The sequence below is a fragment of the Bos indicus x Bos taurus genome, chromosome 3 (genome assembly GCF_003369695.1).
Source record: "Bos indicus x Bos taurus breed Angus x Brahman F1 hybrid chromosome 3, Bos_hybrid_MaternalHap_v2.0, whole genome shotgun sequence".
Taxonomy (NCBI): Eukaryota; Metazoa; Chordata; class Mammalia; order Artiodactyla; family Bovidae; genus Bos; species Bos indicus x Bos taurus.
Genome location: NC_040078.1, coordinates 93,459,467 through 93,483,559, shown reverse-complemented (window position 1 = coordinate 93,483,559; position 24,093 = coordinate 93,459,467). Strand labels below are relative to the sequence as shown.

Here is a 24,093-nt window from a genome sequence, read left to right as displayed (position 1 = left end):
TCATGTTCCCAGTGCTGGGGGGCCTGGGTTCAATCCCTGTTCAGGGAACTAGATCCTGCATGCTGCAACTGAAAGATCCCACATGCTGCAACTAAGACCTGGCACAGCCAGATAAGCAAAAAATAAAATAAATACTAAAAAAGAAACTTCAGTTATTAAAAAAAAAAGATTTTGTCTTTTTTATCTAGATGCTATGTTTCATTTGATCTACTAGCCAATATGAAAAAGATATCATTAATAATTTGATATGGCTTGTTCTTACTGAACTCATACCATCTGTTTCTGGAGCACTCACTAGTGTTACTGGTATGAAATAACCAGTGTGGTCTCTGCCTTCTTCCATTTTTATTAGAATTGAGAGAATATTCGCTTAGTTATATGTGTCATTTCTGCTCTGAGGATTACCCTCTTTGATAGAGAGAAAACAGAAATGGGAACTCTCCACGTTATTATGCTGTCTATGAACATAATATTATCAACTCCAGTCAGTGGACTTTTTCCTTCCTTGGTCTTTCTGCTCCAATGGAGGATTCAAAATCTATTTTATTCTTTCGTCTCCTTAAAAATAGTAAAAAAGATTTTTGCAGATCATGCTTCAGTAGTGTGCTTGCTTTTGTTTTCTCATAGTAATCTCTAAACTTTCTGTTAATTTGAAAAGCACACACTTTTTCATTAGACTGTAACTTTTCTATAGGCCGTCCTGCCTTATTATAAGGAAAAAGAAGATCAGGCCCTGGAAGTTATGAATTGGAAAATTCACTTTGTCCAGGGGATTGGGATCTTTTGGCATGGGGATTGAACTTCTTGAAGAATTGCTGGCAGTGCTTTCCTGCCTTATAACCACTCGGCCCTAAACTGTAGTTTCTGGTTTTTGAAACTAGATCCTAGTTGTATGAGGTAGAATAGGCCCGTTTGAACTATTTTCGTATCATATGATTATTAGTTGATTCAATTCATTAAATATACCCATTTAATTATAAAGAAATGTTTATCTGAAGGGTCAGTGTTGAAGTTTTCAATACGAATATCTGCACATGGGAACATGTGGAAATATTTAGCAGGATACTGAGTTCCATTGCGACATTTGTTAATAAGCAGCAGGAAGACATTAACTTGCTAATAGAAGTTTGCTTTCTCTACAGGAACAACACTTGAACACTTTGCAAAAATTGGATGGAAAAATCATAAACATTCAGTTAATAACCCGTAAGTATTTCGGAGACAAGAAGTAGTGAAAATATGGGTTATTCGCTTATGTAATGTGCAGCTTTATAGTTGAAAAGCAAATGCAAGAACTCAAAGATGTCATTAATAACTTGAAATTTTTTTCCTTAGGAAAAGCTTGTGCCCAAGTAAACTTTTGACTACTTTTCAATTTAGATTTTGGTCTGTTTATATTTTTGTTGTTGTTGTTTAGTATTTGGGATGCCATTTGAGTTTAGTGGCTCTTTTAAGAAAGAATGTGAATGGCTTATGTTAAAAGATGTAATTTGTCATTGGTTCCAACCCTAGTACATGAAATTTATTATAATAATTTTAATTGGAAATAACCAGGCCCCATTTTAGAACATTTTTTAAAACGTTTCCTAGTTTGTTTTGATCAATTAGAATGTTTGTAAAACATTTGTTGGTAGTTTTAATGACTTTATATTACATTATTTGTATTTTAATCATGTTAGTTTCATTAACTCTAGTACAATAATATTGTGATTTGTATAGTAAAATATAGTCTGAAGTAAAATTACATTATATGTATTACTGATAATTAATCTTTGAATCCCTAATACCTAGTGAAATGTGTGGCTCATGGCAATATACTTAAAGGTTCCTAAATAAAATAGGTTCATTGGGAATTGAATTAGTGCCATACCACTGGAATCTCTACAAAAGCAATGCCACTAGGCAATAAAAGAATAGTGGCTAATTTTATTAAATGCCAACTCTGTGTCACTGTGCTGCGTACTTTTATGTATATTTTCATTTAATCCTCTCAAGGACCCTATAAGGTAGTTATTTTTATTTTTATTTTATAGATGATGAAAATGAGGCTTACTGAAATTAGGCACCTTGTTCAGTATCATCCTAAATAGAGGCAAAACAATGTTTATATTTTTCCTTCTAGACTATAAACTTCTTGAGAACAAGAATCATCTCTTATCTTTATGTTCTTAATGTTTAGTGCAGAGTCTGGAACATAATAGGTGCTCAGTAAATTGTTTCTGAACTATTAAAATTTACCATGTTTAATAAACATAAAACTATGATAAGGGAGATTTTATATCACAGTGGATCATTACCACCTATGTCTAATACTTCATGCTACTTCTCATTCATGTTCTTCTCATTCTTCTGATTTTAAATTGATGTTTGAATTCAAGGCATATCTAACTAACGAATAATATCCAATCCCATGCCCTAAATCTAAGGGTATTTTGTGAAATAAAGGGTATTGTGGAAGGTTTGGTTAATTCCCTTGCTTATCTAATAAAATGGAAATTCCTTCATTTAAGATAACAAGCCTGTTATAATTTGGCCGCATTCTACTTTATTGGTCTTATTTCCTTCTTCCCTGATTATTCTCAATCTCTCCCTTCACCAGATAACTTGGTATTTCCTAAGTGTACTATGTAGTGCTTATTTCTGTGTTTTTAGTTATGTGTTAGCTCTCCCTGGAATGTCTTTCTGTCTTTCTGTTTTTTGATGAATATCTACTTATTCATCAAGTCCCATTCCAAGTATCATTGCTTCTCCTAATACTTTCTTAGAACTTCCTGGTCATAATTATTTTTTCTTATAAGCTTCATTGTACCATCTGTATACCTCTATTATAACATATCACACTGTATCTTATTTATAAATCTTTTTCTCTGATGATGATGGTTCTTGAGCAGAGATTATATCTCTGTATCTTTTTTGTATCTTTTGTTCCTATTAGGGTATTGGAACATAGTATATGCTCAACAAACTTTGCTGTTACTGAAAAGCAGCTAGGATGAGCTGTCTTAAGCTCATAAATATGATCTAGAATTGACTTCTTTGTCCTCAGAATCTGGAGAACCATTAAAAGTCCTTGTCATTTCCCAAAACAGGTAAGGAACTGTACCAACATACTGAGGAATTGACGGTACTGTAGTTCCTGGCTTTGAGGCTTCAAAGCTCAGCTCTGGACTTTCCCCAGAGAAGCAAAGCTTCTAAGTCTTGCTGCTACTGCTGCTGCTAAGTCACTTCAGTCATGTCCGACTCTGTGCGACCCCATAGACGGCAGCCCACCAGGCTCCCCTGTCCCTGGGATTCTCCAGGCAAGAACACTGGAGTGGGTTGCCATTGCCTTCTCCAATGCATGAAAGTGAAAAGTGAAAGTGAAGTTGCTCAGTCGTGTCCGACTCTTAGCGACCCCACGGACTACAGCCCACCAGGCTCCTTCGTCCATGGGATTTTCCAGGCAAGAGTACTGGAGCGGGGTGCCATCGCCTTCTCCGTTCTAAGTCTTTCTTTTACTTAATTCCTTGCCTAACCAGGCACTCATTTATCCACTCATTACAGCATTCTTCTAAAGGAATTTCATTCACTCAGATAATATGTATTCAGTAGCTTGCTATATGTAAGACACTCATTAAGCTGCTGGTGTTATAGCAGTGAGCAAGAAGGATAAGTTCCATGTCCTCATGGATCCTCTGCTATGTATTATAAGTCCTCAATTCTGTTGAATAGGCCAATATTATCTCTGAATTTCAGCTTCTTCATTTAGAACTCATTGAAACAGCCCAAGAATAGCCTTCTATTTAAGTTGCTAACTTCTTATACTAGATTTTGCTTGGCTAGTGAAGAAAGATAATTCTGTGTTTGCTAATCAGTCATTAGAAATACCTTGTAACGTATTTCTAAGAAGGTTAAGAATTATTCTCGAGTGCTTCCTCACAAATTATAAGAACACCTAAAGGCAGTGAGAATCTGTGATCAGTAAATAATAGGATTATGGGTAGCTTCTGCCACTTGAGCCTTCAGACCTGTGTCTATAATTCTGTCCTAGTTGTCTTCACTTAGATGTCCCATAGGTGCCTCAGAGTCAACATGTCCATACAGAATTTCCCATTTCCCCTCCACAGTGTTTTTCCTTTAGTATTTTTCCTCTTGGTGAATCACATCAACATATATCCAGTGATTTAAGGTAGAAAACTAGAAGTCATCCTTGACTTTCCCTTCTTCCTCACTGTCCCATATGAAATGCAGATGAGCAGGGATGAATGGTTGCCTGGAGAATCCCAGGGATGGGGGAGCCTCGTGGGCTGCCGACCCTGGGGTCGCACAGAGTCGGACACGACTGAAGCAACTTAGCAGCAGCAGCAGCAGCAACAAGGATGAATGGAATCCTAGTGATTCTGTCTCTTTACTATCTCTTGAATTCATTGGTTCACTTCATCTTTCACTTCTAATTTCCTATTTTAAACCCTTGTCATTTCTTGCCTTAGTTATTGCCCTAATCTCTTCGTTGATTTACCTGCTTTTGGTAATGTCTTTTAACTGTCTCTTTTCCATTACACAGCCTTCTTACTGAAATACAAATCTGGTCATGTCACTCCCCAGCTTAATCTCCTTTATAAGTTCTTTCTTGTTTTCAGTATCAAATGGAAACGCTATATACTGGACTTTGATGATCTGATCCTGTTCATGTCTCCTGCCCCAGGTGCTGACCTTTTTGCCAGGAATTCTCTGTCTCCCACTTCCTCTTATTTGCAGCCTTGGAAAGGAAGCCTTTTTGGTATCTGGGTTTGATGCATATCCTGTTGCTCCCATGGCACCTTGTATAACATTTCTATCATGGCATTTATCATACTAGAATGGTGTTTTTTATTGCTGTGGGTTCAGACTAAGCTCCTTGAGAATAGGGACTGTGTTCATATCCCCATCATCTAGTACAGGATCTGGGTTAAATAAAGTCCTTTTTTGAAAGTTGGTGATGGACAAAGTTGACATTAGAAGCAAAGGTATAGATAGTAGTGTGCAGATCTGAGTTACATGGGCTTTGTTTCTAAACACTGGAATTGCTTGTTAACTTTCACAACAGTTGGATTTTGCTTTTGGAAACTCCCCTACTGTGTCTATTTGTTTTTGCCAGAGCAATTTCTGAAACCATTTTATTATATTGTTAGATGCACCAAACAGGGTAAAAATGAGTTTCTTCTTTGCAGTGATCAAAAAAGGAAATGTGTTTTAAAAAATGTAGACATTTTATTAAAGACTCTGTACATTTATTTAGGAACTCTGTTAGCCTTTATTAAATGTAGTTGTATAATGTCATTACCACAAAAGTTGGCTGAATTGCAAGTCATTTAGTTTTACTTTTAAGGAAATAGTGTTTTTATAATTCTCCAACTGGCCTGACACCAGCTGGATGTATTGCAATTTAATTCTGGTACTAACCACCTGGAGTTAATACACACACATGAATTAAGGCTTCACAAGACTGCCTTCATGTTAGATGGCAGTCTGAGCAGGGCCCCCAGGCCACCTACCCTTTTGACCAAGTGACTATTAATTCAGGGATTCCCATGATCCTCTCATGTTTGATAATTCAGTAGAATGACTCACAGAACCCAGAAAAGTACTGTGAAGTGAAAGTCTCTCAGTCGTGTTTGACTCTTTGTGACTCCATGGACTGTATAGTGGGTAGCCTTTCCCTTCTCCAGGGGATCTTCCCAGCCCAGGGATCAAACCCAGGTCTCCCTCATTGCGGGCAGATTCTTTACCCACTGAGCCACAAGGGAAGCCCAGGGGAACCCAGGGATCAAACCCAGGTCTCTCACATTGTAGGCAGATTCTTTACCAGCTGAGCCACAAGGGAAGCCAGAAGGGAAGAAGAGTACTGTATGTACTTACAATTAGAGTATTATCATAAAGGGGTTTCCCTGCTAGCTCAGCTGGTAAAGAATCCGCCTTCAGTGCAGGAGATGCCGATTTGATTCCTGGGTCGGGAAGATCCCCTGGAGAAGGGATAGGCTACCCACTCCAGTATTCTTGGGCTTCCCTGGTGGCTCAGCTGGTAAAGAATCCGCCTGCAGTGAGGAAGACCTGGGTTTGATCCCTGGGTTGCAGGAGGGAAAGGCCACCCACTCCAGTATTCTGGCCTGGAGAATTTCATGGACTGTATAGTCCATGGCGTCACAAAGAGTTGGACATGACTGAACGACTTTCACTTCACTTCACTTCACAATTGAGGAACAGTCAAAAGAAGAGTCACATAAGGTGAGGTCTGGAAAGGTTCCTAGTGAAGAGCTTCCATGCCCTCTTCCTGTGGTGTCGCAGCACATCACCGTCCTGGTATGTGAAGGTACTCACCAACCAGAGGGCTTCACCAAGCTTCAGTGTCCAGAATTTTCATTTGTTGTTCAGTCGCTGTCATGTCTTATTCTTTGTGACCCCATGGACTGCAGCAATCCAAGCTTCCCTGTCCATCCCTGTCTCTTGGAGTTTGCTCAAAGTCATGTCCATTGGGTTTTCATTGGGGTTTCATTATGTAGGTATACTCCATTAAATCTTGGCCACTTGATTGAACTTGATCTCTAACTGTCCCTTTTTTGCCTAGGGGTCACACTGGCTCAAAAGTCCAAATCCTGTGTTGGCATGGGTGGTCTTTCTGGTGACCAGGCCCCTGCCTCACCCCTTCCTTATCCACCAGCTAACAAGGGGACCCATGGAAGTCACCTAATTAGCATAGCAAACATACTCCTGTTACTTAGGAAATTCCAAGGGTTTCAAAATTTCCATGCCAGAAATCCAGGACAAAAATTAGACACAATTTTTATTATATAATGTGGTATTTTAGAGTTAGGAATTTAAAAAATTAATTCAAATTACTTATTTAGAAATGGTTGATGAAAGCATGTCTTTTGTTTTTGAAAATAATATTTCCATATTAATCTCTCTTTAACTTCTAAACCAGAACATCTTCAACAAAAATTGAAATTGCTACCCCACATTCTGTAACTATTTATTTTATATATTTAGGTATTCCCAGTTCCAAAAGGAGTACAGCTTAGATGAAGTGATGACGTCTCGAAAAATTTTTGACTTTTTGACAGTCTTACAATGTTGGTAAGAAAAACACATTTTAATATTTAATAGAAGTACTATCCCGTCTCCCCGACTCCCACCCCTTGGGTAAACCTTAGGCTCTGTATCTGGATATATCTGTGTCTGTACGTGCTTTTATAGAACTCCTGTGTATAGAATTCCTAAGTATAGTCCTTACACTGGAGTGAGCACCCTTACTTTCTGTTTTTGTCTAGAGACAGGCTGTCTTTTCTCTTCGAATATTATATATTTTACTTCCTTCTCTCATGCCTTTCACCTACTCTGTTCTAATAGTGTTTATTCATTTAAATGCAACTTGGGACAGTGGAAACCAAAGATTTTTCCCTTGATCATTTCATTTCCTCTGTTGTATATTTCTACTGTAGGAAATTTTACTCAATTGTAGTAACTAAGAATAAAGGTAAAACAAGAAAAAAGTTGTAGCTCTAATAATGATAGCAGCCCCATCTTGAAAATTGCTTGACATTATCTGTCTCCTAGAAAACTGAATTAATATTGCATAGCTCCCACCTATGTTTAATAATCACCTGGGTGTGTCCTGGAGATCCTGGCTGGGATGCAAATGAACAAGTGGTGTTCGTTTTGATCTGCTGCAGTATAAAGATCTGCCCATTTTTAAAGTACAACTCAACTCAGAGAGAGCTTTCCTGATAGCTCAGTTGGTAAAGAATCCACGTGCAATGCAGGAGACCCTGGTTCAATTCCTGGGTCGGGAAGTTCTGCTGGAGAAGGGATAGGCTACCCACTCCAGTATTCTTGGGCTTCCCTTGTGGCTCAGCGGGTAAAGAATCGGCCTGCAATGTGGGAGACCTGGGTTTGATCCCTGGGTTGGGAAGATCCCCTGAAGAAGGGAAAGGCTACCCACTCCAATATTCTGGCCTGGAGAATTCCAAGAACTGTACAGTCCATGGGGTCCCAAAGAGTTGGACATGACTGAGTGACTTTCACTTTCACTTTCAATTCAGAGAAAGCTTCTTGTATTTGCTACCTTCTTTCACAGCCTGCTGTAAGGAGAAGGCCTATTTTGAGATCAGTTCAGTTCAGTCACTCAGTCATGTCCTACTCTTTGCAACCCCGTGGACTGCAGCACACCAGGCTTCCCTGTCCATCACCAACTTCCAGAACTTACTAAAACTCATTTCCATCGAGTTGGTGATGCCATCCAACTATCTCATCCTCTGTAGTCCCCTTCTCCTCCCACCTTCAATCTTTCCCAGCATCAGGGTCTTTTCCAATGAGTCAGTTCTTCACATTAGGTGGCCAAAGTGGGAGTTTCAGCTTCAGCATCATTCCTTCCAATGAATATTCAGGACTGATTTCCTTTACAATTGACTGGTTTTATCTCCTTTCAGTCCAAGGGACTCTCAAGAGTCTTCTCCAACACCACAGTTCAAAAGCATCAATTCTTCGGCATTCAGCTTCCTTTATAGTCCAATTCTCACATCTGCACATGACTACTGGAAAAACCATAGCTTTGACTAGATGGATTTGTTGGCAATATGCTTTTTTTTAATATGCTGTCTAGGTGGACTTCCCTGGTGGCTCAGACGGTTAAGCGTCTGTCTACAACGTGGGAGACCTGGGTTCGATCCCTCGGTTGGGAAGTTCCCTGGAGAAGGAAATGGCAATCCACTCCAGTACTATTGCCTGGAAAATCCCATGGACAGAGGAGTCTGGTAGGCTAAGTCCATGGGGTCGCAAAGAGTCAGACATGACTGAGCGATCTTCACCGTAATCATTGCTGTCTAGGTTGGTCATAGCTTTTCTTCCAAGAAGCAAGTGCCTTTTAATTTCATGGCTGCAGTCACCATCTGCAGTGATTTTGGAGCCTAAGAAAATAAGTCTGTCACTGTTTCCACTGTTTCCCCATCTATTTCCCATGAAGTGATGGGACTGGATGCCATGATCCTCGTTTTTTGAATGTTGAGTTTCAAGCCAGCTTTTTCACCCTCCTCTTTCACTTTCATCAAGAGGCTCTTTAGTTCCTCTTTGCTTTCTGCCATAAGGGTGGTGTCATCTGCATATCTGAGGTTATTGATATTTCTCCCGGCAATCTTGATTCCTGCTTGTGTTTCATCTAGCCCAGCATTTCTCATAATGTACTCTGCATATAAATTAAATAAGCAGGATGACAATATACAGCCTTGATGTACTCCTTCCAATTTGGAGCCAGTGTGTTGTTCCATGTCCAGTTCTAACTGTTGCTTCTTGACCTGCTTACAGATTTCTCAGGAGGCGGGTCAGGTGGTCTGGTATTCCCCTTTCTTGAAGAATTTTTCACAGTCTGTTGTGATCCACGCAGTAAATGGCTTGGCTTAGTCAATAAAACAGAAGTAGATGTTTTTTTTGAAACTCTTGCTTTATCGATGATCCAGCAGAGGTTGGCAATTTGATCTCTGGTTCCTCTGCCTTTTCTAAATTCAGCTTGAACATCTGGAAGTTCATGGTTCATGTATTACTGAAGCCTGGCTTGGAGAATCTTGAGCATTACTTTGCTAGTGTGTGAGATGTGTGCAATTGTGTGGTAGTTTGGGCATTCTTTGGTATTGCCTTTCTTTGGGATTGGAATGAAAACTGTCCTTTTCCAGTCCTGTGGCCACTGATGAGTTTTCCAAATTTGCTGGCATATGGAGTGCAGCACTTTCACAGCATCATCTTTTAGGATTGAAATAGCTCAACTGGAATTCCATCACCTCCACTAGCTTTGTTCGTAGTGATGCTTCCTACGGCCCACTTGACTTCACATTCCAGGATGTCTGGCTCTAGGTGAGTGACCACACCATCGTGATTATCTTGGTTGTGAAGATCTTTTTTGTATAGTTCTTCTGTGTATTCTTGCCATCTCTTCTTAATATCATCTGCTTTTGTTAGGTCCACACCATTTCTGTCCTTTATTGTGCCCATCTTTGCATGAAATGTTCCCTTGGTATCTCTAATTTTCTTGAAGAGATCTCTAGTGTTTCCCATTCTATTATTTTCCTCTATTTCTTTGCACTGATCACTGAGGAAGGCTTTCTTATCTCTCCTTAAGTAGATCACAAAAGTCTTAACCAAACCATGGATTTTCTGGTATCTCCTATTCCATCATTTCCCATTTTTCAAAAGGATTTCAGGACTGATTATTTGAGAGAGAACAAAGTTGGAGCTAGTTAGGCCTAGAGTAAAATCTTTATTGTATTAGCTTAGAAATAACATTGTGGACTCCTCAGAAGTCACCAGAAAATACCTTGTGTGTCTGCAAAGGCAAACCTGGAATTCTTTGCAGTAAGAACTTTTGGGGAGAGACCCATAGAGTCTAAGCAGTGATCGGCAGCCTTTAAGTTCTTGCTAGAGGTTCAATCTTCAGATGAGAAGCATGTGTAATTTTTAACTACGGGTATTACTAGGACAGTCCAGTGACCAGCAAGCATCCTCTCCCTGCCTGTCTTTCCACATTGTAAGAACTCCTAGTCTGAAATCCTAGGATTGAAGTGAACAGGATATCAATAACCATTTTACCTCCTCTTAGTCCCACTTCAGATGGTGCTGCCGCAGCAATTTTGGCTAGTGAAGCATTTGTACAGAAGCATAACCTGAAACCCAAAGCTGTGGAAATTTTGGCTCAAGAGATGGTGACTGATATGCCAAGCTCATTTGAAGGAAAAAGCATTATTAAAATGGTGTGTCTCAGGTTCTGTTTTATTAATCAGTTGAGGGATTTCTTTTTAAAAGTTTAAAGTGACATCATGTCATCAGCTCTGAAAGTTTATTTACTTGAAAAAAATTGGTCTAGAAAATTTAGTATTGTAACCCATCATTTAAGAATCTAAGGGAAAATCACTTATGAGAACATATGGACTTCTAACTAGTGTTCTATTTTAAAAAATTATGGAATGATTAAATATGCCCAGAACTCCAGTCTTATAGAATTAAAAAAAAAAAAAAAAACAAGGATGTTTTGAGGAACTTTTTGACCCTTAGCACTTTAAAAATTCTGACTGCAGATTGAGTACAAAATGGAGGAAGTAAAAAAAATGAGAATTCTGAGCCAGAACTCTAGGTTGAATATTTGAAGATACATACATATATACATATAAAAATATGCATTGTGTACACACATATATGTAAGTAAGCATATGGTTTACATTAGAGTTTATAAAATGATTTTATAATAAGTCTTTGAATTTTAAAATGTTTCTATAAGTTCCCCAAGATAGGGTATGGTAGAGGTAGAACTTAGGTTTTTCCAATTGTAGTACATTTTCCATTATATCACAATTTTATTGCTTGGAAAAGAGTTGAGTTTGCATGTTAAAGGGTGTTAAAAGCATGAATATTGGAAAAATGATTTGAATCCTACATGATCTTCTGTTGATAAAAGAAGATTATTTACTTTCATGTAGAAATTCACCCATATTTTTCAGTGAATCATAATAGTCTCTTGATAAATCTCTTCAGTCTACCACAACTGTATATTGTGGTTTAACAGAGTTTTGTAACAGCACTGGATATGGCATGAGGAATTATAAATCCTTTTTATATATCTGATTTAAAATTCTATTCTTTATAGTACAGAATTTAATGTATATGTCCATTGTCTCTCCTGGATATTTTATTTGGACTTTCTGTATAATATAGAATTAACTGAGATTTCAACATTTATGGACAATCCTTAACTGTAAAGGTTATACATATATTAATCTTTTATAATCCTTACATGAAAGTCCCTGTTTTGATACCTTTAATTTATTTATATATGATTTTGGTTTTAGGTTGGTTTTGATATGAGTAAAGAAGCTGCCAGAAGGTGCTATGAGAAATCTGGCCTGAGACCAAGTGATATTGACGTAATAGAACTTCACGATTGCTTTTCTGCCAATGAACTTATTACTTACGAAGCACTGGGACTGTGTCCAGAAGGTAATATCTCTGATGAGGTGCAGATTAACTTACTACATTTCACTAAGAAAATTTCACGTTCATCATCGAAACAAAATAATTCACTAATTGCTTTCCCTTCTATGTTGGCTCTGCCACACTGTGCTAAGTGAATGTAAGCTCTCTTAATGCTGGACTTTAAGAATTGTAGTTTTGGACAGTACCAAACAAGATGACAGAATATATAAATGGTTTAATTTATGTAAATCAAGGGTACTTGTAATACACTGTTAAGTAAAAAAAAAAAGAAAAATCACTTATGTAATTATAGGTATTTCAGATGTGTTTGAACAAAGACCTGCAGAAGGGAAAATGAGAAGACTAGTTGGTGGGATCTGGAGATTTTTTTTGTTTGTTTCTAAAGTGGTTGTACCATTTTCCACTACTACTAACAGTATGTGAGATTTTACTTGCTTCATGTTCTTATCAACAGTTGATGTGATCAGTTTTTAAAATTTGAATCATTTAAGAGACTATATACTGATGTTTTAATTTTCATTTTAATTTGCTTATCCCTGATTACTAATGATGTTGAGCATCTTTTCTTGTGTTTGTTGATATTTCATGTATCTTTTGTGAAGTGTTTGTTCAGATCTTTTGCCTTTTGATTACTGGGTTAGTTTTCTTCTTTATTATGTTGTAAAATTTATATATATTCTGGATACAAGTAATGTATCTGATATATGTGGGCTGTGAACTTTTTCTCCCAGTCTGTGACTTGTCTATTGTTTTTTTATTTTTGGCTGTTCTAGGTCTTTATTACTGCACTTGCTGTCTTTTTGTTTTATTAATGATGTCTCTTGCAGGACAAATTTAAAACATTTTGATTATCTGTTACATATATTTTAATCAATTTTTAAAGATTTATTTTTTAATGGAAGGATAGTTGCTTTATAGAATTTTATTGTTTTCTGTCAAACATCAACATGAATCAGCCATATGTGTACATGTATCCCCTCCTTCTTGAACCTTCCTCCCATCTCCCTCCTCATCCCACCCCTCTAGGTTGATACAGAGCCCCTATTTGAGTTCCCTGAGACATAGCAAATTCTCATGGGCTATCTATTTTACATATGGTAAGGTAAGTTTCCATGTTACTCGCTCCATGCATCTCACCCTCTCCTCCCCTCTCCCTGTGTTCATAAATCTGTTCTCTATGTCTGTTTCTCCGTTGCTGCCTTGCAAATAAATTCAATGGTACCATCTTTCTAGATTCCACATATATGCGTTATTATATGATATTTATCTTTCTATTTCTGAATTACTTCACTCTGTATAATAGGCTCTAGGTTCATCCACCAATTAGAACTGACTCAAATGCATTCCTTTTTATGGCTGAGTAATATTCCATTGTGTATATGTACCACAACTTCTTTATCCATTCATCTGTTGATGGACATCTAGGCTGCTTCTGTGTTCTAGTTATAATAAATAGTGCTGCAGTGAACATTGGGTACCTGTGTCTTTTTCAATTTTGATTTCCTCTGGGTGTATGCCTAGGAGTGGGATTTCTGGATCATATGGTGGTTTTATTCCTAGTTTTTTAAGGAATCTCCATACCATCTTCCAAAGTGACTGTATCAGTTTATATTCCCACCAACAGTGCAAGATGGTTCCCTTTTCTCCACACCCTCTCCAGCATTTATTGTTTGTAGACTTTTTGATGATGGCCATTCTATCTGGTGTGAGGTGATATCCCATTGTAGTTTTGATTTGCATTTCTCAAATAATGAGAGATGTTGAGCATCTTTTCATGTGTTTGTTACCATCTGTATGTCTTCTTTGGAGAAATGTCTGTTTAGGTCTTTCCCCACTTTTTGATTAGGTTGTTTGTATTCCTGGTATTGAGTTGTATGAGCTGCTTATATATTTTGAAAATTAATCCTTTGTCAGTTGTTTCATTTGCTCTTATTTTCTCCCATTCTGAGAGTTGTCTTTTTATCTTGTTTATAGTTTCCTTTGTTGTGCAAAAGCTTTTAAGTTAATTAGGTCTCACTTGTTTACTTTTGTTTTTATTTCCATTACTCTAGGAGGTGGGTCATAGAGGATTTTGCTTTGATTTATGTCATTTATGATTTATGTCAGTGTTCTGCTTATGTTTTCCTCTTAAGAGTTTTATAGTTTCTTGTCTTACATTCAGGTCTTTAATCCATTTTGAGTTTATCTTTGTGTATGGTGTTAGAAGTGCTCTAATTTCATTCTTTTACATGTAGCTGTCCAGTTTTTCCAGCACCATTTATTGAAGAGTCTGTCTTTGCCCCATTGTATATTCTTGCCTCCTTTTTCAAAAATAAGGTACTTATAGGTGCATGGGTTTATTTCTGGGCTTTCTATTTTGTTCCATTGGTCTATATTTCTATTCTTGTGCCAGTACCATACTGTCTTGATGACTGTAGCTTTGTAGTATAATCTGAAGTCAGGAAGGTTGATTCCTCCAGCTCCATTCTTCTTTCTCAAGATTGCTTTGGCTATTTGAGATCGTTTGTGTTTTCATATGAATTGTGAAATATTTTGTTCTAGTTCTGTGAAAAATGCCATTGGTAATTTGATAGGGATTGCATTGAATCTATAGATTGTGTTTGGTAGTATAGTCATTTTCACAAAATTGTAGTCATTTTCACAAGATTGATTCTTCCTACCCAGGAATGTGGAAATCTCTCCATCTGTTTATGTCATCTTTGATTTCTTTCATCAGTGTCTTAAAATTTTCTGTGTACAGCTCTTTTGTCTCCTTAGGTAGGTTTATTCCTAGATATTTTATTCTTTTGTTGCAATGGTGAATGGGATTGATGCCTTAATTTCTCTTTCTTATTTTTCATTGTTAGTATATGGGAATGCAAGTAATTTCTGTGTATTGATTTTGTATCCTGTGACTTTGCTAAATTCACTTTAATCAACTTTTTAATGGTTCAGGCTTTTTATATTCTAAGAAACTCATCTACCCCAAGATTGTAAAGATTATCTTCTGTTTTTATTCTAGGGTTTCTATAGTTTTAATTTTACTTTGAAGTATATGATCTATTTTGAGTCAGTTCTTATGTTTGGTATAAGATAAAGGTTGATACTGTTCTTTTTATTCCTATACTCAACCATTTATTGGAATGACTTTTCTCTCCATTGAATTGCTTTGGCAGCTTTGTCAAAAATTGCCATATACATGAAGATCCATTTTTAGATTCTATCTTCTGTTCCATTGATCTCCATGTCTATCTTTCACCAATATCAAATTATTTTTGGCTACTATGTTTATTCTACTCTACTATATTAGATGGGATAAGTTCTCCACCTTTGTTCTTTTTAGAAATCATTTTGCATGTTTTAGGTCCTTTGCATCACCATGTACATATCAGAATTAATTTGTCAATTTCTATAAAGTAAAAAGCTTGTTGGAATTTTCATTGTGATTTTATTGAGTCTTGCATCTGTGATTTTATTGAGTCTTCCCATCACTTCATGGCAAATAGATGGGAAACAATGGAAACAATGGATATTCTTGGGTTCCAAAATCACTGTAGATGGTGACTGCAGCCATGAATTTAAAATATGCTTGCTCCTTGGAAGAAAAGCTATGACCAACCTAGACAGCATATTAAAAAGCAGAGATACTACTTTGCCAACAAAGGTCTGTCTAGTCAAAGCTATGGTTTTTCCAGTAGTCATATATGGATGTGAGAGCTGGACAATAAAAAAGACTGAGTGCCAAAGAAATGATGCTTTTGAACTGTGGTGTTGGAGAAGACTCTTGAGAGTCCCTTGGACCGCAAGGAGATCCAACCAGTCAATCCTAAAGGAGATCAGTCCTGGGTGTTCATTGGAAGGACTGATGCTGAAGCCAAAACTCCAATAGTTTGGCCACCTCATGCGAAGAGTTGACTCATTAGAAAAGACCCTGATGCTGGGAAAGATTGAGGGCAGGAGGAGTAGGGGACAACAGAGGATGAGATGGCTAGATGGCATATCTGACTTGATGGGCATGAATTTGAACAAGCTCTGGGAGTTGGTGATAGACAGGGAAGCCTGGCATTCTGTAGTCCACAGGGTCACAAAGACTCAGACACGATTGAGCGACTGTACTGAACTGAGCTAGATTAATTTAGAGAGAATTGTCATCTTAACAGTGTTAACTCTTTAAACCATTATATGTGTATATCTCCTTTAGCTTCTAACAGGATGCTTCTTGTTTTCAGTATAGGTCTTTTGTTAGGTTTTATTCCTTGGAATTAAAATTCCAATGATTTTTGGTGTATTTTAACCTTCATTTCCCAATATCTGCTGATAGTATGAAAGAATGCAATTGATTTGAAAAAAGGTTGAAAACTGTGACTTTGCTAAATCCATTTATTCTGATAGTTATTTTCCAGATTATGAGTGATTTTTCTATGTAAACAATCATGCCATTTGCCAATGACAGTTTTACATCTTCCTTTCTGATATTTTTTTTTTTTTCTTACCTTACTGCAATGACTGTGAGCTTTAGTATCATATTGAATAGAAGTAGTGAAAGTGGTCATCATTACCTTGGTCCTGATCTCAGGGGATACAATTTTATCTTTCACCATTATGTGTGTTAGACACAGTTTTTTTGTTTGTTTGTTTGTTTTGTTTTTGTTTTTGGCTGTTGTTGATGCCATTTATCATGTTGAGAAAGTTACCTACTGTTCTTTGTTTGCTGAGTTTTTTTTTTTTTAAATCATGAAGGGGTGTTGGATTTTAAAAATTCTTCTACATCTATTAAAATGATCATATGGGTTTTTCCTTTGTTTTGTTGACATGAATTACATTGATTGATTTCAAATGTTAAATTAAGCTTGTGTTTCTGGGATTAATTTTACTTGGTCATATTATTTAACCTTTTAATATATTGTTAGATTCAGTTTACTAGCATTTTGTGAATAATATTTGCTTATATATTCATGAAGTATATTTATCTATAGTTTTCTTTTCCTAGTTGTTTTATGCTGATCCCTGAAAATAAATTGAGTAGTGGTCGCTCATTCTATATTTTCTAAAATTGTTTGTATAAATTAATGTTACTTCTTCTTTGACTATTTCATAGAATTTACTGGTATAATCACGTAGTTTAAAGTTTTCTTTGGCAGTATGTTTTCAACAAATTAATATTTATTAATAGAGACAGACATATTTATATTTTTTGTTTCTTCCTGTGTCTATTAATTTTGGCAAGATACCTTTTTTCAAAAAAGTTGTTTATTTCATTTAAGTAGTCAGATTTGTCAGCTGAAGTTGTTCAGAGTGTTCTGTTTTTATTCTTTTAATTTCTATAGAATCCATGGTTACTTTTTTTTATTCCTGATGTTGATGTTTTTTGTTCTTTATCCTTTTTTTCCTTCATCTGCCTACCTAGAGGTTTGCCACTTTTGTTGAGCTTTAGCAAGATTTGGCTTTTGACTTTGTTGTTGTCTTTTTCCCCCTCTACTTCACTGATTTCTGCTTTTCATTATTTCCTTCCTTTAATTTACTTTGGGTTTACTTGACTTTTTTTTTTAAGTTTCTTATGACAGATGATTTATTTTAGATCTTTCTCCATTTCTAATGTAGTATGTAAAGCTATGTTTTTCTCTGAGCAGTATGTTAGCTGCATTCCACAGATATTTTTAAAAATTTATTTATTTATTTTAATTGGAGGCTAATTGGAGTACAGTATTGTAGTGCTTTTTGCCATACATTGACATGAATTAACCATGGGTATACATGTGTCCCCCATCCTGAACCCCTCCCACCTCCCTCCGCATCCCATCCCTCAGGGTCTCCCAATGCCCCAGCCCTGAGCTCCCTGTCTCATGCATTGAACCTGGACTGGCAATCCATTTCACATATAGTAATATACATGTTTCAGTGCATTTCTCTCAAATCATCCCACCCTCGCCTTCTCCCACAGAATCCAATAGTCTGTTCTTTACATCTGTGTCTCTTTTGCTGTCTCACATATAGGGTCATCATTACCATCTTTCTAACTTGCACATATATGCGTTAATATACTGTATTGGTGTTTTTCTTTCTGACTTACTTCACTTTGTATAATAGGCTCCAGTTTCATCCACCTCATTAGAACTGATTCAAATGCTTTCTTTTTAATAGCTGAGTAATAGTCCATCCAACTAAAAAGCCTCTTGATAAAAGTGAAAGAGGAGAGTGAAAAAGTTGGCTTAAAGCTCAACATTCAGAAAACTAAGATCATGGCATCTGGTCCCATCACTTCATGGGAAATAGATGGGGAAACAGTGGAAACAGTGTCAGACTTTATTGTTCTGGGCTCCAAAATCACTGCAGATGGTGACTGCAGCCATGAAATTAAAAGACACTTACTCCTTGGAAGGAAAGTTATGACCAACCTAGATAGCATATTCAAAAGCAGAGACATTATTTTGCCAATAAAGGTCTGTCTAGTCAAGGTTATGGTTTTTCCAGTAGTCATGTATGGATGTGAGAATTGGACTGTGAAGAAAGCTGAGCACCGAAGAATTGATGCTTTTGAACTGTGGTGTTGGAGAAGACTCTTGGGAGTCCCTTGGACTGCAAGGAGATCCAACCGGTCCATTCTAAAGGAGATCAGTCCTGGGTGTTCTTTGGAAGGACTGATGCTAAAGCTGAAACTCCATTACTTTGGCCACCTCATTCAAAGAGTTGACTCATTGGAAAAGACTCTGATGCTGGGAGGGATTGGGGCAGGAGGAGAAAGCGACAACAGAGGATGAGATGGCTGGATGGCATCACTGACTCGATGGACGTGAGTTTGAGTGAACTTCCGGAGTTGGTGATGGACAGGGAGGCCTGGCGTGCTGCAATTCATGGGGTCACAGAGTCGGACACGACTGAGCGACTGAACTGAACTGAATAGTCCATCATGTATATGTACCACAGCTTTCTTATCCATTCATCTGCTGATGGACATCTAGGTTGCTTCCATGTCCTAGCTATTGTAAACAGTGATGCAGGTAACATTGGGGTACACGTATCTCTTTCAATTCTGGTTTCCTCGGTGTGTATGCCCAGCAGTGGGATTGCTGGGTTGTATGTCAGTTCTATTTCCAGTTTTTTAGGGAATCTCCACACTGTTCTCTATAGTGGCTATACTAGTTTGCATTCCCACCAACAGTGTAAGAGGGTTCTCTTTTCTCCATACCTTCTCCAGCATTTATTATTTCTACAAAAGGTCCACAGGTTTTTAATATCCATTGTCATTTAGTTCAAAATATTTAAAATGTCTCTTTAATGTCTAATTTTGTCTTTGACCTGTAAACTATTTAGAGATGAGTTGTTTTGTATCTAAATATTTCGATTTTTCATAGGTATCTTATTGCTTTCTATTGTAATTTTGTTGTAGTCAGAGATTATGCTTTATTTGGTTTTGATCCTTTTAAATTAGTTGAAATTTATTTTATGGCTCAGCACATGGTATATACTGGTGAACTTACATGTACTTGAAAAACAATGGTGATTTCAAGATTGTTAGATGTAGTGTTCTATATGTGTCAGTTAAATCAAGATGATTGATAGGACTTTTCAGATCTTCTGTGTCTCCACTAATTTATTAGATGTGCTCTATCACTTGCTGAGAGAGGGGTGTTAGAATCTCATATTGTAGTTGTACTACAGTTGTGGAGTTATCTCTTTTTTTAATTTTATCAATTTTTGCTTTTTTTATTTTGAGGCTCTGCTATTTATGGTTTTTACATCTTCCTGATGAGGTTTTTTTTTTTTTTTTCATTATCAAGTATTCTACTTTATCTCTGGTTATATTCTTTGTCTAGAAGTCTCTTTTATCTGACTAACATAGCCATGTCAGCCTTCTTATGCAGCAACCAGAGAAAAAGCTGTGCAGCAGCAAAGATCCAGCACAACCAAAAATAAATATATAAATAAATGATTGTGTGTATGTTAGTCACTTAGTCATGTCTGACTCTTTGTGACCCCATGGACTCTGGCCTGCTAGGCTCCTCTCTCCGTGGAATTCTCCAGGCAAGAATACTGGAGTGGGTTGCTGTTTCCTTCTCCAGGGAATCTTCCCAACCCAGGGATCAAACCCAGGTTTCCTGCACTGCAGGCAGATTCTTTATGGTCTGAACTACCATCAAAAGCTATTAGATGCCTCTGGTAGCATCACCATGACCATTATCATCATTATTTGGACACATTTCACCTCTCATTACCAGAAATATCATCTGGAAGAATATTTTATACTATGCATGCATTATTGTTTACTCCTTAACCACCTGGATGAATGACCACAGAATTGATAAGAATGTTGAGGCTGCCAAGCATGTGATGTAATTTTTTTTCTTTAAGCTTACATTCACAGATGTAAGCTGCAGATGGTGACTGCAGCCATGAAATTAAAAGACGCTTACTCCTTGGAAGGAAAGTTATGACCAACCTAGATAGCATGTTGAAGAGCAGAGACATTACTTTGCCAACAAAGGCCCATCTAGTCAAGGCTATGGTTTTTCCTGTGGTCATGTATGGATGTGAGAGTTGGACTGTGAAGAAGGCTGAGCGCTGAAGAATTGATGCTTTTGAACTGTGGTGTTGGAGAAGACTCTTGAGAGTCCCTTGGACTGCAAGGACATCCAACCAGTCCGTTCTGAAGGAGATCAGCCCTGGGATTTCTTTGGAAGGACTGATGCTAAAGCTGAAACTCCCATTACTTGGGCCACCTCATGCGAAGAGTTGACTCATTGGAAAAGACTCTGATGCTGGGAGGGATTGGGGGCAGGAGGAGAAGGGGACGACAGAGGATGAGATGGCTGGATGGCATCACTGACTCGATGGATTTGAGTCTGGGTGAACTCCGGGAGTTGGTGATGGACAGGGAGGCCTGGCGTGCTGTGATTCATGGGGTCGCAAAGAGTCGGACGCGACTGAGCGACTGAACTGAACTGAACTGAACTGATGCTTAACAGTGTTTTCAGCCATTTTATTTCATGAAAGTGCTCTTTTTTTCTCTCTCTCTCCCCTCTCCCCACTGTTGTTTACTAAGAATATTTCTATATCATGTAATGTACAGTTGAAAATGGAAATGAATACATTTTGGCAAAATTATGAATTTTTAAACCTAGTATTATTTTATTGTGTCTATTTCAATGTTTTTCTTATGATTCTCTGAATCTCTGTTATATTAAGAGCAATTTTGGAAGCAGAGAGCTCTTAGGAACTAATAGGAGCTTTGTTTCATGCAGGAAATGTTCTGAAAATATAAGCCTTTAATACCCAATATTTATTACCTCACTTTTAGAAGTGTGCATGTCAGTTTGATGTTAGTTTGAGCCATCAAGAAATGTTTGGTCCAAGAAATTCTTGGCTATCCATAAGTTAAAAAAAAAACATATCATTTATCCCAATGTTATTTTTTACATTTATTTTTCCTTCTGTAGGTCAAGGTGGAAAACTGGTTGAAAGAGGAGATAATACTTATGGAGGAAAGTGGGTCATAAATCCTAGTGGCGGATTAATTTCAAAGGGGCACCCACTTGGAGCTACAGGTAATGATACACATAGATTTCATAATTTTTAAATCATTTTTGGCATAAGTGTGAATGATTTGGTCATTGATTTAAGTGAATGATTTTATTCTCTGATTTTGGTATGCAGTGTTTTAAATGACTATTTAACTATGATATTTTCAATTTTTGTTAAGTATAGTATAGTTCAAAAATCTTGATTAATTGTTGAGAATTTGAATTAGTTGAAACTCTAAGTTCAACAAAAGGCATATTTAAAAGTCTGATTATTCTAAAATAGGTGTACAACTTAATTAACAAGATGTTTCCAAATAGGGATACTGCTAGATCTGCTAGATAGGATCATCTGAAATAAGCACATTATATACGTATAGTTGCATATGTGGTTGGTGTTGTATAGAAATTTTTATAGAAAGTTATAAGAATTTTACTGTGGCTCTACTACTAACTGGCCATATGACTCTTTTGATTAATTTTCAGTTGTTAATGATTAGTCAGTCACTCTGACTCTTAGTTTCCTTAATTGTTAAATGAAGAAATTGTACAAAGTGGTTTCCAAAATAGCTTAGCACTAAAATTCTGAGATTTATTTTATGAAGACAGGTAAGTTTTGTATTTTTTTTATATTGTCTTATGTATTAAGTAAAATTGTATAAATTATCAGAAATTCCAAAATAGAGAAGAATTAGAATTCATAGTGTATTTATTTCAGCAATTAATTTTGGTTTATTTCTATTTATCACTCAAATTAGGTAATCTTATAAACTAGTAACAAAAATGAGTGTACATTGATAGAGTGTACATTGATAGAAATAGGTAGACAGGCACATACAATTGTAGTATAATATGCCACTTTTTGTTTTCTATTCTGTCTGTTCTTTGATTCTTTTCTCTCTTTCATACTATCTTGTTATTAACTAAATATTTTTTAGTATTTTATTTTCTCTCTTCTATTGAATTGTTTCCTTTTCTCATTTTTTTAGTGTTTGCTCTAGGATTTACAACATGCATCTTTAATTTACCATGGTCTACCTTCAAATAATGTCATAAAATTTCACTTATAGGAATTTTTCTAACAGCATATTTCCATATACCCTGATACTGTGCGCTATTATTATCATACATTTACTTCTGAGTGTATTATAAAACCCCACACTATACTATTACTATTATTATTGCTTTAAATAGTTTAATATGTTTAAAATATCTTTAAAAGTAATCTAAAAATGAGGTGAATGAGAGTGATGTTACTAAGAGTGGCAGAATAACAACATCTGAAAATACTCTCTGTTACAAAATTACCAAGAACACTTGCAAAAATTGTCAAGATCAACTTTTTCAGTTGATTAATTAACAAAGGCTTACAACAGTCTGAGCAACATTTATTAAAAAGAAGTCAACAGCTCTGTCTGTAAGAACAGCAAGCTTTGTGGCACTTTTTACTTGCTCTGATATCAGTCCTTTTCTCCAGCTCCATGGTAGCCTTGCAAACAAGAGCCTGCAGTCATGGTGAAAACTAGCAGATTACCCAGCACTAGAGAAGGCAAAATTGAGCTGAAGTTCTTTCAAAGCCCCATACTTAGAGGCTTGTCATTATTTGACCTGTCTGGAAGTTCTCTGGTAAACCATTCTCAAAAAGCTTGCCTTTGTGTAACCCAAAGAGAACATGCCCAATGCAAACAGTATTTTCCTCAGAGTGATTTGTCAAAAACAATCAGCAACAACTGTTTAACAACGTAGTTGCTTAAGATGTCAAAAACAGATGGAGCAAACAACAAATTAAACACTCCCACCCCAAAAAAAAGCTTAAAAGGAAAGCTGGTGAATGAGTTGTCCATTTTGTTGTTGTTCAGTTGTGTCCAACTTTTTGTGACCCAATGGACTGCAGCATGCCAGGCTTCCCTGTACTTCACTATCTCTTGGAGTTTGCTCAGACTCATTTCCATTGACTCAATGATGCCATCCAACCATCTCATCTTCTGTTGCCCCCTTCTCTTCATGCCCTCAAGCTTTCCCAGCATCAGGATCTTTTCCAGTGAGTCAGCACTTGGCATCAGGTGTCCAAAGTATTGGAGCCTCAGATTCAGCATCAGTCCTTCCAATGAATATCCATGATTGACTTCCTTTATGATTGATTGGTTTGATCTCCTTGTAGTCCAAGGGACTCTCAAGACTCTTCTCCAGTACCATAGTTTGAAACCATAAATTCTTTGGCACTCAGCCTTCTTTATCATCCCATTCTCACATCCATACATGATTACTGGAAAAACCGTAGCTTTGACTATATGGACCTTTGTTGGCAAAGTGATGTCTCTACATTTTTTTAAATTTATTTTTTTATTGAAGGATAATTGCTTTACAGAATTTTGTTGTTTTCTGTCAAACCTCAAGAAGAATCAGCCATAGGTATACATATATCCCCTCCCTATTGAACCTCCCTCCCATATCCCTCCCCATCTCACCCCTCTAGGTTGATATAGAGCCCCTGTTTGAGTTTCCTGAGCCATACAGCAAATTCCCATTGGCTATCTTTTTTACATATGATAATGTCAGTTTCCATGTTACTCTTTCCATATATCTCACCCTCTCCTCCCCTCTCCCCTGT

The 24,093-nt window shown here is 36.9% G+C and overlaps 1 protein-coding gene across 7 annotated transcripts in view; it reads left to right on the top strand.

Annotated features, from left to right (window-relative positions):
- Positions 1–24,093, top strand: part of SCP2 (sterol carrier protein 2) — a 197,114-nt gene that overhangs the window by 40,707 nt on the left and 132,314 nt on the right. For 6 of the 7 annotated variants that reach the window (XR_003510367.1, XM_027537222.1, XM_027537223.1 and 3 more), the window contains 5 exons: positions 1,143–1,206; positions 7,006–7,092; positions 10,601–10,751; positions 11,844–11,991; positions 21,402–21,509. Coding sequence is in view for 6 of the 7 variants with exons in the window: in XM_027537222.1 (XP_027393023.1) it covers positions 1,143–1,206; positions 7,006–7,092; positions 10,601–10,751; positions 11,844–11,991; positions 21,402–21,509 (558 nt within the window). In the remaining variant the exon portion in view is untranslated. The remainder of the gene's footprint in view (positions 1–1,142; positions 1,207–7,005; positions 7,093–10,600; positions 10,752–11,843; positions 11,992–21,401; positions 21,510–24,093) is intronic. The other variant, XM_027537221.1, reaches the window with a different exon arrangement.